Source organism: Haliaeetus leucocephalus, unplaced genomic scaffold, assembly GCF_000737465.1.
Source record: "Haliaeetus leucocephalus isolate CR32 unplaced genomic scaffold, Haliaeetus_leucocephalus-4.0 Scaffold450, whole genome shotgun sequence".
Classification (NCBI taxonomy): domain Eukaryota; kingdom Metazoa; phylum Chordata; class Aves; order Accipitriformes; family Accipitridae; genus Haliaeetus; species Haliaeetus leucocephalus.
Genome location: NW_010972886.1, coordinates 19,773,936 through 19,791,321, shown reverse-complemented (window position 1 = coordinate 19,791,321; position 17,386 = coordinate 19,773,936). Strand labels below are relative to the sequence as shown.

Here is a 17,386-nt window from a genome sequence, read left to right as displayed (position 1 = left end):
TTTTCCCCTTCACACAGCACTAGCTCCCAGCAGCATCTTCCCACATGAGCCAGGGCAAGAGACAAGCAGGGCTCAGCTGCGGACCAGCGAAACCTGGGAGGGTGCCTGCAGCCAGGGTGGCCAAGATCTCCATGGCTCTTGATACCAATTTCCAGCTCGCTCTGAGCATGGATGGGGAAGCCTCCTACTCCAACGGCAGAGGTGACAACCACCGTAGGAGTGTGTCGAATTGAGATGCAGCATAGCCTGAGACCTACTGGGCATTCAGAGTAAGGAGAGCACTGGGCACAGTGGGGCTTCCCGATTTAGACTTGCCGTGCTGGCTAAGGGAGCTGTGCTACAGGCCTTTTAATGACTCCAGAGATGTGTCCAGAAGGAAGCCTCTCGCTGTGGCTGCATCTCTGCTGGGATTACAAAGCAGGGGTGGTGGGGTCCTCCAGCTGTGGGCAGAGTAAGGGCAGATGCGTCAAAAGCAGTCCAGCATGAACTGCCTGTGGGGTACACCAAGTCTGCAGCTGGCGGAGGAGATGAAAACAGTGGAAAATGCAATTGCCCTGGCTCTAGAGCAGGCTCCTGTACCTCCAAAGGTGCCTCCCTGGCATGGATAAAGTTAGCCAGGAGTCATCAGGTCGAGACACCAGAGAGCACAGGAGCAGGGAGAGGAGAAGGGATCTAGACCACTGTGGGACTGGGGGAAAGTTGAATGCTTGAGAGGAAGCTATGGGGTGGATCCGTGATCTGGGGGGAAAATCCGTCTGGAGAAAGCTTTTGAAATATGGGGTGAGGGGGAGAGACAGATCGAATGGAAAGAAACCTGGAGCATCTGGGTGCTTAGAAGGAACATCATCATGCTAGCAAAAGCAAGCACTAAATGTTAGGAGGTGAAGCAGTTAAGTCACTTGCTTAATTCAGGTCAAGAACAGTCCTAGGGATGAAGCCAGGGCTCGTGATGACCGAGGTGTTTTGTGTGTCCCCTTGCAGAAGGTGGAACCTTCTGAGCTGGGGCCTAGGAGAAGAAAAGGGGCTCACGGCTAAAGCAGCTGAATGCTCCCAGGGAGAGCTGCGCTGTATGGACATTGAGATGGCCACTTAAACCAAGGTCAGCCCAGCAAGGAAACCCTTGTGTAATGCTGAGGTGGAGCAGCAGGAGCAGTGGGAGCAGCATCTGGAGCCAGAAGGAGCTGCCCTCTGAACACAGAACATGACACAGGTTGCTATACATTCAGGGGAAAAACAGGCCCATGCCAGCTCTAATTGGCACCTAAAATGACAAGTTATTCTTTTGTATTTAATCTCTCTGTGCTTCATTTCCCCATCTTTAAAACATCCCTTCATCTCACAGAGGTTTGGAGAAAATTAATTATTTGTTCATCAGCTGCTCAGATACAATAGCAATGAGATCGGCAGAAGTTCAAGAGGAAATTAATAATTCTGCCTCTGGAACAGGACTTGAATAGAGCCTGGTAAATAAGGCAGAAGGGCACACACTGAACAATGAAGAGAAAACAAAATAATGAATAGCTGCTCATTAAGTGAGCAGGAGGCAGGGACCCTGTGGAGAAACCAGCATGGGATCCTGTAATTAAAGACTGTATAATAATGCATACACACCAGGGGGGCAAATTAAGGTTGCACAAGGAAGCTTAGCACTGCTATTTTCTAACTTTTCAGTGTTTGACTTTCAACCCTAACAATGCTCTTTTAGCGCAGTTTTTAGGTGTGTAGTGTCATACAGAGGTGCGGGCATCATACTTTCCTTCTCCAGTTCCAGCAGTGGGATGTCTATTCTGATTTATTCTGAGAAGTGTGCACTTACGAACTATTAAAGGCTTAGAAAAATAATCAAGTAGAGTTGGTGTTCAAGTCAATGCATACTAGCTTCTTGGGGCTGTGGATTTGCTTCTTTTTTTAAACAAGGTGCACATAGCCAAACCCAGTATTTTCTTAAGCCAAAGAATAACACATCCAACATAGCACATACATACTACAACCTAATTTAAAAATAAAACATATCCTGGAGAGAGCTGGCCAGTATTTTTTAATTCAACCTTTTACCAGTCAAAAAAAAAAACCAAACAAAAAAAGGCTTTCTTATGATACCAAACAGTTCTGGAAAAATAAAGAGGGCTTATGGAAATGCTGCAGAACTCCCCTGCAGGTTTTAGTTCTGGGTTTCCCAACCCGCAGGCAATACAGCACTCCCAAGCACTCTGCCACCTGGCAGCTGCCCCACAGTCTCCAGCATAGAGACATTTCCTCCCCCAGCTCTGAGCTGAGCACCCCAGGAGAGGACGAAGCAGCCCTGCCACAGAGTTACGGCTTACTGAGCACTGCTGCCCGTGCTGCTCTCCGTCCACCTCCTGCCGGTATCTCCAAGCAACACAGCATCCGAACAGCAGCTTGTGCTGCCAGGTACTGACCAGCTAGAGGGATCCCAACTTGCTACCTACCACAACTGCAGCTGCAAATCACCCTCATCAACACATAAAAGCTCCCACTGGAACACTGCTGCTACTGCTGGCAGGTGCTGCAGGAAAGCAATAGTGAGGTTACGTCTGCCCCCTCCACAATTCCCCTTGTGGAAATCAGCGGTGTGATCGTCTTGAAATTGTCCCTCCCCTGCCAGAGGCATCCCACATGTAAGACAGAGGGGAACAGAGCACCAATCCTTCTTGTCCACCCTGGCAACTTGCAGCAGCCACTTCCCAACACCAGAGCGTTTAATGATGTGTTTTGATGAACATGAAGGCCACATGAGCATCACCAGGTTGAAACTGCCACAGGTGTGGGCTTAATAATCTGCTTCTCTCCTGCCACCTGACAAACCCAAAAGCCTTCCAGCCTCGAACCGAGATGCCTGAACATCGCTTTCCAGGGCTGGAGTCCCAGAAAACAGGTCTGTGTCCTGAGCAGCCTCAGGGGAGGCTCACAAGACAACAAAGTTAGGCTTGTAAATCCCTGCCCATTGACTCACTGGTCTCATCTGAAAATCAGAGGACTCCAGCTGCTGACTCCGCAGGTCTGAGCTCAGAAGAGGAAAATCCTGCTCTAACTGAGCTGGAGCACAGCAAGCAGCTTAGACCAACAGCCTGCCTCCAGGCTCACCCAGCCCATTACAAGGCAACTCAAATCTGAGATCCAGGTCCCCAGCAGAATTAAAATCCAATCGCCAACCAAATTTAGCACCTATGTTAGTGCATCTATAGAGACTTTATTGCTAATAAAACCAAATTCCTATTAATAGAAGCACAAAACAAAAAGATGAATCACACCAGTAAAAGTGAATGACTTTTTGGTGAAGGGCTGGGAGTGAGAAAAAATGAAAAGCACAAATCAAAGCAGAGTTTTATCTAGAATGTTGGAATTATTTAAATTGAGGTTTCTTATTTGCTCATTTAAATCATGATTCCACGCAGTGATGTCAATCATTCCAATTCTCACCCAGCCTCTGTAGGTTAACTGCAGCAAACAGAGGTTAAGTGACTTGATGAAACCACAATGCAAATCACTAGCACAGTCAGGGAAAACAAAGTTGGGACAAATCAGTAAAAATCTCAATTCTTGGCTTGAAAGAGACTCGCAGACCACGCTTAGGATGACTTACAGCAGACAATCTCCCCTTTGAACTGCTGAAAGCTACCACACCCAGAAGGCTGAAGGCATTTGCAAGAGCATTTCAGCTGTGTTACAGCCTTCAGAAACAAACACCTCCTACTTGTAAATGGTCTCTCGAGAAGACTGACATTCTCCGTCAACCCCCAAACTGTAGCAAGCCTTCTCCACTGAAAGCTGTGATTTGTACCTAATTTTTTTAGCAGGTTTGATGCATGCAATCAATACCATGGAGAGTAAAAATCAGAAGAATTAGCTCCTTTGCCACTGTGCTAACCAGTTAATTGTCTTAATTTGCTGAAAAAGCAACCTGAGCAAAAAGTGCTACTGATTACAGGAGAACACCTACGGGGAACACAGCTGCATGCCCTGGGAAAGCTTTGGTCATTACAAATCAGCCTGAATCAGTTGGGCTTTCATAGTAAGAGTTACAGTAGAACCACTAACATGTTGAGCATGTGTAGCTTCCAGCTGCATGTTCCCATGCAAATCAAGGGAGCTTACATGGCTAAAATTACCACTGTGGGCTTTTCCTGAAGCTTCCCCATAGTGAAAATGTTCATCTTCATCCTGAAAAGGTTCACTCCTAACGCAAATAAGATTGGATTACAGACTTTCCCAGGAAAGCCCAATCTCTCTGCATGCTTTCTCATGCTGACCAAGTTATACAGGCCCCTTCTCTTACGTTCTTCTTCTGGAGCTAGTTATCCTATTGCCCTATTGATGTTATCCTGCTTCTCCTCTTCACAAATAAGTCTGCACAGTAACATTTCAAAGAACATTTTGTGAGACTGTAAAAATACTGGGCATGTTGGCAAGTGTTAAGGTGAATGCAGATTCAGATATTTAATTATACAGTCGATCATGTCTGCAATTCAGACAGCAGCTCAGATCTCACAACTTAATTACTTTAATTTCAGATGAATAGCTTGTGTTGTCATAAGCAGTCTGACATGCTGGAAAACAGTCAGAAATCATACTAGGAAAGGACAGCCTTATTGCTAGTGAGGAAAAAACTTGGGGCATCCTTGGAAGTATTCAAAACCTGGCTGGACAAGGCCCTGATCCAACTTCGAAATCAGCCCTGCTTTGAGTTGAGGGGGTCAGGGCGGTGAGGGCTTTGGATCAGAGACCTCCAGAGGTCCCTTCCCACATAAACCATTCTGTGATTCTGGATATAAATAATGAGATAAAATACAAAGACTGTATCTTTCTCATACAACTTCATAAGTCATGCCAGTCACCAACAACGTTGTGCCAGCTCAGCACATGTATCTGAAACCACCTTGCACAAAGGCAGCATCTTCTGTGATGCTCCAGAAGTGTCACTGTTCTTTCAGAGGCATCTTGCCTGGCTCACCGATGTGCATTTTTACCAGCCAGAGGCACAGACATCCTGGCTCCTCTGGTCTAAAGAACCAGATACAAACGTCACAACGCATTCTTCAATAGATACCAAGAGGAGGTGTTAAATAACTAACTTGTATTCTCTTGACCACACACGTATCTTGGACAGCTTGAGTTGACATTTGCTGTTCTGCTTTTCATTTCAAAAATGCAAGAGGAATAGCACAGGGCCCTATTAAAAAGAACAAAGCCAGAGAAATCTGTGGCAAGGTTGTGAACCTGGCAGCTGATTTCACGGTACAGCCAAGGCACAGGATGAAGCAAGAACTGTTAGGAATCATTAAATGCTCTTACCTGTCCTGCAAAAAGCCCACACACGCCAATAATACAGAGAATGTTAAATACAGCCGAGCCTACGATGGTTCCAACGCCTACGTCTCCTTTTGTGATAAACACACCTGAAAAACAAGTTCAAGGCAAGCTGTGTAAATTGGAAAGAGCAGAATTTTTCCACAAAAAATTGCAGACCTCACGCCCCATTAATGAATCTAAAGACATGTACTCGTTCTGCCACTTTTTCTCATATTTAATAGGGCAACTTGCAGAGAAAGGTACTGGGGTGAATAAAGGTGGCAGAACTTGTCTAATGAATAGATAGATAGATTGTCTAATGAAAATCAAATACCTTAGACATGTCTAAGTCACCAACCTCCTGGTCTTGCGATCCAACATTATGGCAATACACATCATAAAAGACAGTAAGCTCCATGGGAGCAGTTGGTAGGACACAAATCTGCAGGAAACTATCTCCCATAACACAACCCCTCACTGGTACTCTGCTCTTCTGCATATCTCCATCCCTACCAGCTTCAACAGGCAAGTAGAAGCTTGAGCTGGAGCTGAGTCAGAGCTGCCTGGCCACTAGCTACTTGCACGCTGAATGATGCCTCTCAGGATGAGTTATGGGGCTATGTTACAAGCTCCTTTCAGAGCTCTTCTGTCAAATTTGGTTAAAATTGGTCAATGAGGTTAATGGTGAGGGAGACGAACTGACAGACACATGCATCATGGTACTGCACAAAATTCTTTCCTTAGGAAGTGAGCCTAAAAATAACACTCTATCTCCTGCTAGCTGTCAGTCTGTTTAAATTCACCACTTGCTTTTAAGGCTCCAACAGTACTTATCCAGCCAGTGTAGTTCAGGTATTTTTTTTCCACTTTATCCTTTTCTCAGAAACATGTTGCACAGAAGCAGTCACCTGCCAAGTGACACTTAGTATCTGGTGGATTATATCACAGCAAGATAATGATCTGACCGTTAGGGCTTCTCTAAGCTGCCTGAAGGAATCTGGTTCTATTTTCACCCTGCTACTGCACTATCCTTAACTGGAATACAACCCCGGCTTGGTCCAATTTAAGTTCCTACATTTTAAGGCTTTGCTTGCATAATCAGACCTCTCTGCAGAGTATGCAGCTTTGCGTGAATTAATTTGCGCTCTGCATCTGATAGCTGTGACTGAAATAGAAGTATCTTCTAGAGAAAGTATCTAAGCTGAGAATAATTCTCCTCAGTGATGGAGAGCCCACCTTAACCTCCCAAGCACTGCTCTGATGATCACCTACCAATAGAGATGTGGATGAGTAAAACTGCAAGAACACTTTCCTCTTGCGTCAGGTAGCATACGTACAGCATCATTTTATAACAGCTGACTGCAGTCCCCTCTTAGCTCAAGGCTGTTGAAGGACTACATGAGTTTCCCGGGTTTCACACGCTTAAGGACTGCTGATCCCTTCATCACACTTCCCATAAGCAGACAGCTGCTTTGGTAGCGTGATGCTCTGACCAACTTGTTGCTGTGATAAAGCATTTCAAACCCTCTTCTCCTCACTCTGGCTTTCCCAGAGGGAAGTGGTGTTAGAAGACTAATCAGAGTGGAGGTGATAGTAGAGAACCTGCAGCTGAGGACACAAAGAGTTCATCTGGGTACCAAACCAGGAGGCCGGAGGTGCATCATTTCACGCTACATCCTGGAGACGGCGTGGCAGATAGCGTAGGAGGGTGGACAGGAGAGGAGAAGGCTGCACATGCAGAGCTCAGCGCTGTGCAGTTTGGCTGTGCTACAGCAAGGTAGATTAATGGACAGTTAAGGTGAACTGCCTACTGGCCCTGGTTTGACGGGGTGAGATCAAACCACTTCCAAGGCAGCCCTGCTGTGGGATAAAGGCACTTTTCCAGAGCCATTTCATCTAGCGAGGATTCCCCACAATTAGTGCTGTGTGCGCCCGTGAGGGAAGGGCCAGGTATTATAACGAGTGTTACAGGCACTTAGCAATCCCATTTCAACTCCGAAAAACAGCCAGGGAAATGTGGAAGTTTCAAGAAGCAGCAGCAGGTTAGTTACCTATGACAGATGTAAACAACTCAGGAGCAGAGCTTCCCGCTGCCATGAAAGTTGCCCCAGCCACATCTTCGCTAAGATGCAAGCGCTGCAGAAAAACACATCAGAGTCATTGATTACAACACTGAGAGGCTAAAGGAATTCAACTAGAAACATTAAACTGTCCACCAAGAGTGGGAAACTGCAGATATGTATAAAGTTTTATGTTAATAAAGTTTAAGTATAGGAGAAAAAGTCATCACGGGCATTGGCTACTTAAGTTAGCATTTCCTTGTCGAAAGGGCAGGTTGTGGCTGTGATACCCTTTACAGCGTAGAGAAAGACCAGTACTCTGGACAACAGCGAGGCAGTTTCACCAGTCACGACTCTCTGTCTCCTCCATGACCCTGATAATACACAGCTACCTCATCTACTTTGGCCTGTAAAGGGTAGGGCTGGAGCTCAGGCTTGATTCACCCCCAGCCATCTTCTCTGGTATTGTTTCAGCCTTGGACATGTAACCTCTCCTCACCCCCTCTCACTTGGCTCACCATCAAAGATACTTACCTCCTACAGCCTTCCCCTAGCAGTGCCCAGGGACTATCTAAAATGGCAGTTTCTGTAAGGGAAAGGACCTGCTACTCTATGAAAACTTCATTGGCACATGCCGTTTCCAAAGATTTACTTGGTTAATTACTTCCTTTACGTTTTCGGCATTCCCACTGCTCCATCTGCACAAGTCGCTGTTCAGCAAATGCGACAAGGCTGTTAAAGACCACATGCCTTGCTGGCACCTTCCACGGTTTAATGAGTAGCTAAAAAAAGCCAACCCCTGCCATACGGCCATAAACTGCTGAGCTGTTACTACACAAAGCTGGCTTGCTTGCATGCGTGTGAGTCAGCGGCTGCCATTGTACGAGCAAGGGGAAGACAGCTGAGGATGGTGGGGACATTTCCCTAGCAGAACCAGCTGTTTGAAGCAGCACACCCAGCCTGGCAGGACAGAGGAAGCCTTCCTCCCCCTCTTCCCTCTGTAGCAGTGCAGGGTTTCTCTGCAACTTTATCGTTACTAAAGTACATTTGCACAGAGACAAGACTGCAGAAATCATCCCACTAACCTTATCTGGATTGAAGATGCCACAAAGGATATTCTAGGCCTGTAAGGGAAAGTAACTCTATCCACTGACTGTGCACATATAACAAAAAATTTTGTACATATGTTATGGGGACAAGGAAAAAGGAAAAGATGTGCCCTCACTGGGAATGCTTCTTAAGTGGGAGACCACGGCATTGCTGCACTGCTGTAAAAGCTTGTAGAACCTGAGTAAACACAGCTTCCTGAAAAGCAATTTTAAGTAGGACTGAAACCATTATAGAGGAAATTCATAGGACCAGAAGTAGATCCCCAAAGGCCAGTTCCTTCTGCAGGATTCTCTATGGAAATAGAGTCATTCTACAACAGTCTGCAACTTGATGGTGTCTTTTGAAAGAAAAGACCATCAGCCCAGTAAACCAGCTGTGCTGACTTTCTGTGGGGATGGTTTAATTTAAAGCTATAGTAGGTTCCCTCGAGGACAGTTTCTAGATAAGTTACTGCAATGCATATCATGATTAAGTTAATACAATAGAGCAGAAAATACAGCACACTATGTAGGAGGCAAAAATGTATTCTCCTGTATTTGCTGACAAATGTTTGCAATTGATGTATGACATTAGTTGTGTCATATAAACACTCTCTAACGCCAATAACAGAGAGGAGCTGGGCTAATGGAAGTACCAGCTGGTTTAGAAAACAAATGAAAATCAGGGTTTTATTGTAAGTATGGCTGAACTAAGACAGAATGTGAATGTCTACCATAGCAAGTGTCGTGGAACAAATTCTCATCTCAACACACACATTTGGGAGCGCAAGTACCTTGTTGGTTTAACTCAACAACTGCTTTCCAAACTAGATGAAGCTAAGCCAGAAAAAGGGCATTTATTTTAGAATTGGTGCATCTAAACTGTGAGCAACTGTAAAATAACTATTGGTTGATCTCCAAGACCAAAAAAGCCTTCAGGCAGGAGGTCTGAATTCTTTTGTGCTGGAAACAACAGTAGGTGGTAGTCAGATTACTGATGGTAGATCTTAGGTCAGCAACAAGTCATTACCATTTACGGTTGTTTGCATGCTAAGCACGTTACATGTACTGCCATACCCAGTACAACCTCTTCGATGTGAGCTCCTGCAAGGCGCTCTCTTCCCCCTCCCTCTCTCTTGATTATTTTTTGTGAGCTAGCAAACAAGTGAACACCCTTGAAAACATCACAGGTCTTATCAGGTGATGGAGGAGGACTCAGGTGGTCTTCTCCCTCATGAAGCAGCCCTGGCTCTCCCAGTCAGCCTACTCATTTCACAGGCTCTTTATGGGGGGAGAGTACTGGTTGGCGTGAGCAATGGTGGTAGAATCTGCTGTCATCAGGCAACAATAAAACCTTCCCTTTCCTAGAGAAACAGGCAAGAGTGGATAATACCAAAGGCTGCAGAGGCCTTTGTGAAGTGACCTGAGCCTTTTCCCATGCATTCTTGAGTGCTAACATCAAGGACAAACCACGAAAAGCTGGATGCTTTAAAGACAAGCCATTCTGGACTGATAAAATCAAAAGTAGTTGGATCAGGAAACAGGAATGCACATTTCTTTTGCTATCATGTAATTACAGAACTGTTTAATTATGCATAAAATACATAAATAAAAGGACTTGAATGCCCCCAAAGGTCACTTATTGGGTAAGAAAAACCTTTCTTGGGAGAGAATCAAGTAGGAGCAACAGAAATAGTAAAATTCTGATCCATTTATATGACTCATTTTGATAATCTCTAATAACACAGTATCTTTCTTCTGGACAGTAAATTCTTAATACAAGTATGCTAAATCTAGTGTTCTATCGCTAAGTTTTCCCTTTCACACATAACTGAATAAAACTTGTTATTAACACCTTATTTTATTGGTGGTGTTGGGTAACACAATGGTTCAGAACCGTTAATGCACATGACGAGTTCTCACATACCATTGAGAAGGCAACAAATAACCAAAAAGTGAAGATCTGGTCAAGTGAAAGTAGCCTTCTAGTAGCCTTCTATGTTAAAGTCACATGGGGAGGTTGTTTGGTTTTTAGACATCAGATGTCTGTACAAACCCAAACACATCTGAGAATTTGTCAGAAGAACAAATGGCACCATAATTCTGACACTTGTACCTCTATAAACAGCCTTCTGGGGCAGGTGGAGTGCTGCACAGATCCTACACCTATGGAAAGCTAATGACAGTAAAAGGAAAGGGTCTTCTCCAGTGTGTGAGCTTCTCATTTACGATAACTAAGTTTACCACCAGTTGAGTTAGAAATCATTAACACCATGCATGGTGTTTCCTATCATGATTTGTAAATACAGTCAAGGAACAACATTTCTACTGACCACTGCAGGAAACAGAGGTGTGGAGAAGCGATGGAGCTTGTCTGAGGTCAGACAGTCCATGGCAGAGCTGTAACAGCAGCTAGCACTCCACAGACCCAGATCAGACCTCTGTGCCATAAGCAAGGCCACTAATCAAAATACACTCATAGATGGGATTTAACAAGTGCTCAGTCAAGAGAACTAATAATCTCCCTCAATCTCATGGGCTCCACCTGTGTCCCTCTGGGTGGCAGGCCTGCCCTTAGGCATATTGACAGCACCCCAGAATAGAAGCCTGTCCTAGACACTACTTACTCAGCTCAGGTTTCATCCATCTACAGTGACCTGAGCTGGTCTTCTAGACCCACGTTTCCCAGCAGGGTTCCCTTGCTTGGGAGAGAGGAGGTTAAATAACTCAGCATGTCTACGTCTCCAGCGTCTCCCATCCTCACTTCCACATCAACTTCTCCATTCCCTCCCCCTGAATCTCACAGTGGCTTTGCCTAGATTCAGCCCTAGAGAGTGCAGCAATTTTGCAGGACCTAAGTTCCTGCCTTGTGTTGTCGCCCTTCAGTTATCTCAATACTTATGCACCAGAATGGTGGGATTTCCTGGGGACTTTTTTTTTTTTTTTATGATGCAAAAAAACCTTTTATGGCAGGGTGCTGAACTACAAATATCAGATTAGTTTAGAGACAACTTCCATCAGAGCTATCAGCACAAATTCTCTTGCTGTCTCCCACACCTCTCCCAGGGCCAGGCACAGCCCACGCCCTAATGAGCAACACTTATTGCCAGGCAGATCGGCAGGCGTCTCCTCCAGCTGACAGAGATGTCTAACTGGCAAGACCAAACCATATTTTCTACATACAGATTTCATTGCCCAAGACTGACATTGGAGAGGGCTCCCAGTCTCTTCAGGCGCATGGTCTGTGTCCACCCTGTAGCTGTCCGAGTTGATTTAGGCTAAAATGTACTCCTTGTCTTCCAAAATTTCAGCATGCCAAGCTTAGCAAAAGAGGGACAGAGTCCCTTGCAATTGCTGGAAGTGTTCAAGAGCTTATTTACAGCTGACTTAGCTGTCCCTGCTGCTTTACAACTAATACCAACACAATGCAAGGTATGAAACTCATGACTTTGAAGGCAAGGTACAAGATCCATGATTTCTACTGGGGTGAATCACCAGAGGTTTTCATTTATATCAGCTAAGGATAAGGCCTAGTGTTTTTGAAGAGACATCTGCAAAGACACACAAACACGAGGCAACAGCAACTATCACAGTGTGAACAGTCGGAGCACCTGGAGAGCCATCAGCGTGTGAACTCTTGCAGTGGGCATTGCACAAGGAAAGCCAAAAGGCCCCAGGAAGCAAGTGTGCTGCACATCTACAGCGTCCTGATCCTAAACCAAGACTTCATTTCTAACTGAAGTCCAAGCAGCCAAACCCAGCTCTGGCATGGGTCTACTCAGGGCAGTCCTGCTCTGACTAGGCAGCACTCCGTGTCAGTGGCTGCACTGGGAGCCAGTAAGCCCCAGCATGAACGCAGCAGCAGCGTGCAGGTCCTCACCAGCTGGACAGCGGGAGCAGGAGGAAAGCACAGCCCCCCGGTCCCACGACCACACGCAAGGGCAGGACCCAGCTCTCAGTCAGCTGGCCGAGAGCCTGGCATCTCTCCCTCCCCTGGGTGTTCTTTGTCTTGTTTTGTTTTAAAATACCAACACATCTGAACTCTCTCGGGTGTTTTTTCTTTCCCAGCCTGACACTTGGGAGGTTTCTAAGTTTTAAGTTAATGATATATGAAACTCAGAAACACCCCGTGGATCAATATTCCCATGCAAAAGTCAAGAAATAAAAGGCCTACACAGGCAACAAACAACGTCCCAACCCTCTCTCAGTCTCCAACAGCTGGATCCTACCTCAAGGGCAGGGTTTCTTCAGCCAGAGAGGCAGGAGCACATCAGCAGTGAGCAGCAGAGCACAGGACAAGCTAGCAAGCTCTGCCGGGCTTATTACCTGGAAACCCACAATGCAGCTAGCACTGCTGGGGAGCCTGCAGTGTGAGGCTGAGTTTGGGAATCACTGCTCTAGAGAATGTGTTTTTCACTATGTTATAAATTGCCTCCATTTTTAAGAAGTGTTATGATGCATAGATAGGAATTGTTATTTGAGAGGCGACTGCTAGCTTTAAGAGGGAGTGTCAGCCAAGTTTACCCACCAGCAGACTCCCGGCCCATCTCCTGCGAGCGAGAACATGAAGCTGAGCCAACGCACACATGCAGTGTTGAGCAACTAAACAAGAAGCACGGGGAACATTCTAAGACAATAGTAAATACACTGTCATCATGTTCTGAGGCTCTCAAAGAGAACTGCTGCTAAAGCAGCACACAAGTTTAAGTAACATCGTCTAATACTTACTTCACAAATCTTTTCCAACGAAGGGACAAAGAAGTCATCGCAGACAATTGCCAAAGCATAGAACATATATACGGCCTGCAAAGGAAAAGAGAAAATGTTGAGTCTGGAGATTGTCAAGCAGAAACACAGTGCAGTGTCCCAACTCATCTTAGGTTTGTTTTGGTACATACTTTTTGAAAAAATAAAATGCTCTTGCAAGAAGAATTCATGGGGCTCTCTGGGATTTAAGAGAAAGATCATGAAGTATTTATCCAAAAGTTCTCACAAGCTATCAAAGCTGCCAACATTTTATCATCATCATAAAGACTACTTTTTTTGTTTTTTTTTAAATTCTCTGGATATTGCTAAGCCACACTTAAATATTTTTGCCTTCCTTTTTCCCCCCCTGTTGCATAGCGCAAGGCTTTTTTATGATTGCATTCTGTGAAAATCTAAACCCTAGAGGAGTAATTTTTGAAATGCTAGTGTTTTGAAAAGGGGAAAGGAGCTTGTTTTCTGCGACTGAAGTGCCCTTGCATGTCATCTGGAATCCCAGTGCTAATTCTTGCTAAACTCCACATAGGAACAACTTCCAAATGACTGAAACCGAAGGGGGAACACAAGACTTGAAATGACACCTAGCGAATCAACTCTTCAATTTCATGCAAGAAGCATTTAATCTGTATTTCTGTATTATGAAACAGAAAGCTATTTCTGTATTATTAAACAGAAAATGCTAAGGCCTGATCTCTGCCCCAACAGGCAAATGGCACAGCATTTAATAACGGGTTAATAATGGGAGCGAAAGCAGCTAAGCTCTCATCCTCCCCAAGGAGGATAACTGGTCCGTATTGCCCAGAGGGAAGCACCTCTGTCCCCTACCTTGACTCACGTCCTGGCACTAGATAGGAAAATGCTTGTTGGCATAGGGGAAAACCAGGTGAAAAGCATGCCAGCTACCTTACAGAGCACACCATCACAGCTGAGCTTATGCCCATATTCCAGCCTGCTCTAGTTTACTGGCATAGCCATATCTGAGGCCACCCAGGCTACTTTTTCACCACCTTACACAAACTTAGATCTATGGTAAAGGAACAGAGCCAGAAATACGGACAGCCAGAGGAATAAGGGCATCATCCAAACAGGGTAGCCCTGCCTGCGTTGCCCAGAGGACATGCTGCGGAGAAGAGAGCTGCCTCTGGAGTGCCACAGCAAAGTTTTAAAGCCAAGTGTCCTACGCAATGGGGGAAGTGGGAGAGAAGAGAGGACGACTGCACTCTCTGAAGACCTGCAAGACAGGCCAGCGCTCATCCCTCGCAGCACTCCTCGGTGTCAGGTACGCAGCATATCTATTACAGCTGGCATCCCCACAGGAACTAGAAAACAATCTGCACGTGCTACCAAAAACCTGCCACAGAGAGTCTATATTACCACCTTGGATCTCGTTCCCAGCCGACTACAGTATCGGCAAAGGTTTATTTATTGCTATGTAATTGTGAAAGCATGCATGCACAACAGATCCTTAAATCTGGGACATGTAAACAGAGAGACGAGGCTCAGGGCATAAACCTAGAACAAATTGCATTGCAGCTGCTGTGCACAAACCACCTATGTCCAAAAAGAGGGGACGTGAAATGCTGCACATGGTGAGGCAGGAGAGATGAACACCTGAGCTTTTCCTCCCCAGTTTCCCCTCTGGGAGTTTGCTGGCCACCTCTGGCAGAGGCAGGACCCTGTGAGGGGCTGCACCCTGTGTGCAGGCCAGCAGGCTCACTGCTCCCATGCATCAGAGGACATTATGTCCCCCCACATCACCATGCAGCACAAGGTCACCACAGACAGAGATGCACGTGCTGCTCCGGAGCTGCCCCACCATGAGTTTACACGCCTTGTCTGACTTGATCACGTAAATCCCCCTCACACTGGAAATGTACATCTCCATAACACTTTGCTAGGTTTTCAGTCCGTGTAGTTGTTTGGGGTTTTTTATTTTCTTTTAAAGATAGAGCTTCTCATCTATAGAGCTACCTGTAATGTGCCTGAAAGCAAACAGCCCAAGAAGTAATTTTGGCATCTGGTCCAATAAAGCAGGTGGGCATGCATCAATCCCTTTCTTTTTCACAGTATCACTCACAGGCATTACAACATTATTTGTCTTTGCACTCCCAAAGTGAGACAAAACTACTTTAAAGTTCAAAGAGAGCTCCATCTTCTTTGTAACACCTGCCATGTACCACTATAGAATTATTTTTACAAGTAGTGCAGCTCCAGTGAGTAACTAGAGCTGAGAAAAGTGGCCAGTATTTCTAGAAAAACAGTGTCTTAATCCTATCGAAGCAGAGTTATTACCTCATCACCAACAGATTCTCCTGCTTTGCTTATCTTTGAAGTTTACTGTTGAAGGTCCATGTCCTGGTGTCAGCTGGGATAGAGTTAATTTTCTTTCTAGTAGCTGGTATAGTGGTATGTTTTGGAGTCAGTATGAGAAGAATGTTGATAACACACTGATGGTTTCAGTTGTTGCTAAGTAGTGTTTAGACTAAGTTAAGGATTTTTCAGCTGCTCATGCCCAGCCAGCAGAAGGCTGGAGGGGCACAAGTTGGGAGGGGGACACAGCCAGGACAGCTGACCCAAACTGGCCGAAGGGGTATTCCATACCACATGACATCATGCCCAGTATATAAACTGGGGGGAGTTGGCCTGGGGCAGGGGATCGCTGCTTGCAAACTAACTGGGCATTGGATGGGGAGTGGTGAGCAACTGCATTGTGCATCACTTGTTTTGTATATTTCAATCCTTTTATTAGCATTGGCATTTTATTATTGTTATTATTATCATTGTTATTTAGTTTCTTCCTTTTTGTCCTATTAAACTGTTCTTATCTCAACCCACAAGTTTTACCTTCTTCCTTCCAATTCTCTCCCCCATCCCACTGGGTGGGGGTGAAGTGAGTGAGCAGCTGTGTGGTGCTTAGTTGCTGGCTGGGGTTAAACCATGACAGTCGGGTGATGGGAGGAGACCACAGTGTTTTTTTCTGGAGGGAAAGCAACAATAAAAATGGTCCCTGGGTTTTTGCTCTTGTTTTAATTTTCCAGAACAGGTTTAAATCCCCCAACCCCCTGAAAAACCCAGATTCTAACTTGCCAGAATTTAATTACAACTTTGCTGCAAAAGGCCAGTAATTTCTGTGAAAATCTCAGCCATGAAAACTTTTCAAGCTCAAAAATAATTCAAGTATATTTTTTGCAGACTTAGAGATGGGAATTTCATCATAATGGATGATTTTGACACCACCTTGAAGATTCAGTGCTAGACTGTCACTTAGGACAGTTTCTGTGCTCCTATGTCACTACTCATAAACATGAATAAATGTAACTTACACTTTATGAAACTCGTACACTGCAAAGTGGCCCACAGGACCATGAACGTAAGCAAAACTCCAGGTCTACAACTCTGCTGGGTGCAGCAGAGACCTTGATCTTGTAGAGGGAGCACTAGCTGCTGACGTGATACCAACAGATAACTGTATGAACAGAGATAAAGGAAGCAAATGGCTCACAGACATCATGCATCATAGGAAGAAGGATAAGAAACAGCCCCAGAGAGTTACGTGGCCAAATCCCATTGAAATACAATGGATAGCAGGTACCCAACTTCAGCCTGCATGTTTTGATCTGCTAATCATATTAATCTGCAGTGGGTCATGCCATCATTTTCCCTTCCCAAATACACAGTAAATGCCTTTCAAGAACACTAATCTGTACATCATCATCCCTACAAATTGAGGACATCCTCTGTATTTGACATAATCTACAGTCACAGAGTGCAGGGCATCATATGGTTGCTTGGGCTTCCTGCAATCTGCTGCTGTTGTGGTAGCCAAGTTCTCCCGAAGGGGGGCAAGGCAATGAAGATGGAGAGAAGACAACAAACCAAAAAAGCACATGCTCAAAAGCCAAACCAGGTCACTTTGGCATCTGCCTCCACACGTGGCGCACATGCACAGTCTTTGCCTCCTGTATGCTCTCACTGGTTTTTTAGATCATACGAAGTTACTGTATCATACACGCTGCTCACCAGAAATACGATCAGTTTGGACGGACATCAGGTGCAAGGCATCCATCAGTGTAAGTTTAGGAAAATCCTTTTGAGAGTTTTTAAATGGGGGGGGGGGGGGGGGGGAGGGGGGGGGGGGGGGTGGCGGGTCTGCTGGGAAAAAAA

The 17,386-nt window shown here is 45.4% G+C and overlaps 1 protein-coding gene across 1 annotated transcript in view; it reads right to left on the bottom strand.

Moving 5' to 3' along the window:
• Positions 1–17,386, bottom strand: part of SLC24A3 (solute carrier family 24 (sodium/potassium/calcium exchanger), member 3) — a 262,150-nt gene that overhangs the window by 47,178 nt on the left and 197,586 nt on the right. Inside the window, exons 4-6 of the mRNA XM_010575076.1 lie at positions 13,187–13,261; positions 7,362–7,446; positions 5,314–5,417 (exon numbers count right to left, since the gene is read on the bottom strand). Coding sequence (XP_010573378.1) covers positions 5,314–5,417; positions 7,362–7,446; positions 13,187–13,261 — 264 coding nt within the window. The remainder of the gene's footprint in view (positions 1–5,313; positions 5,418–7,361; positions 7,447–13,186; positions 13,262–17,386) is intronic.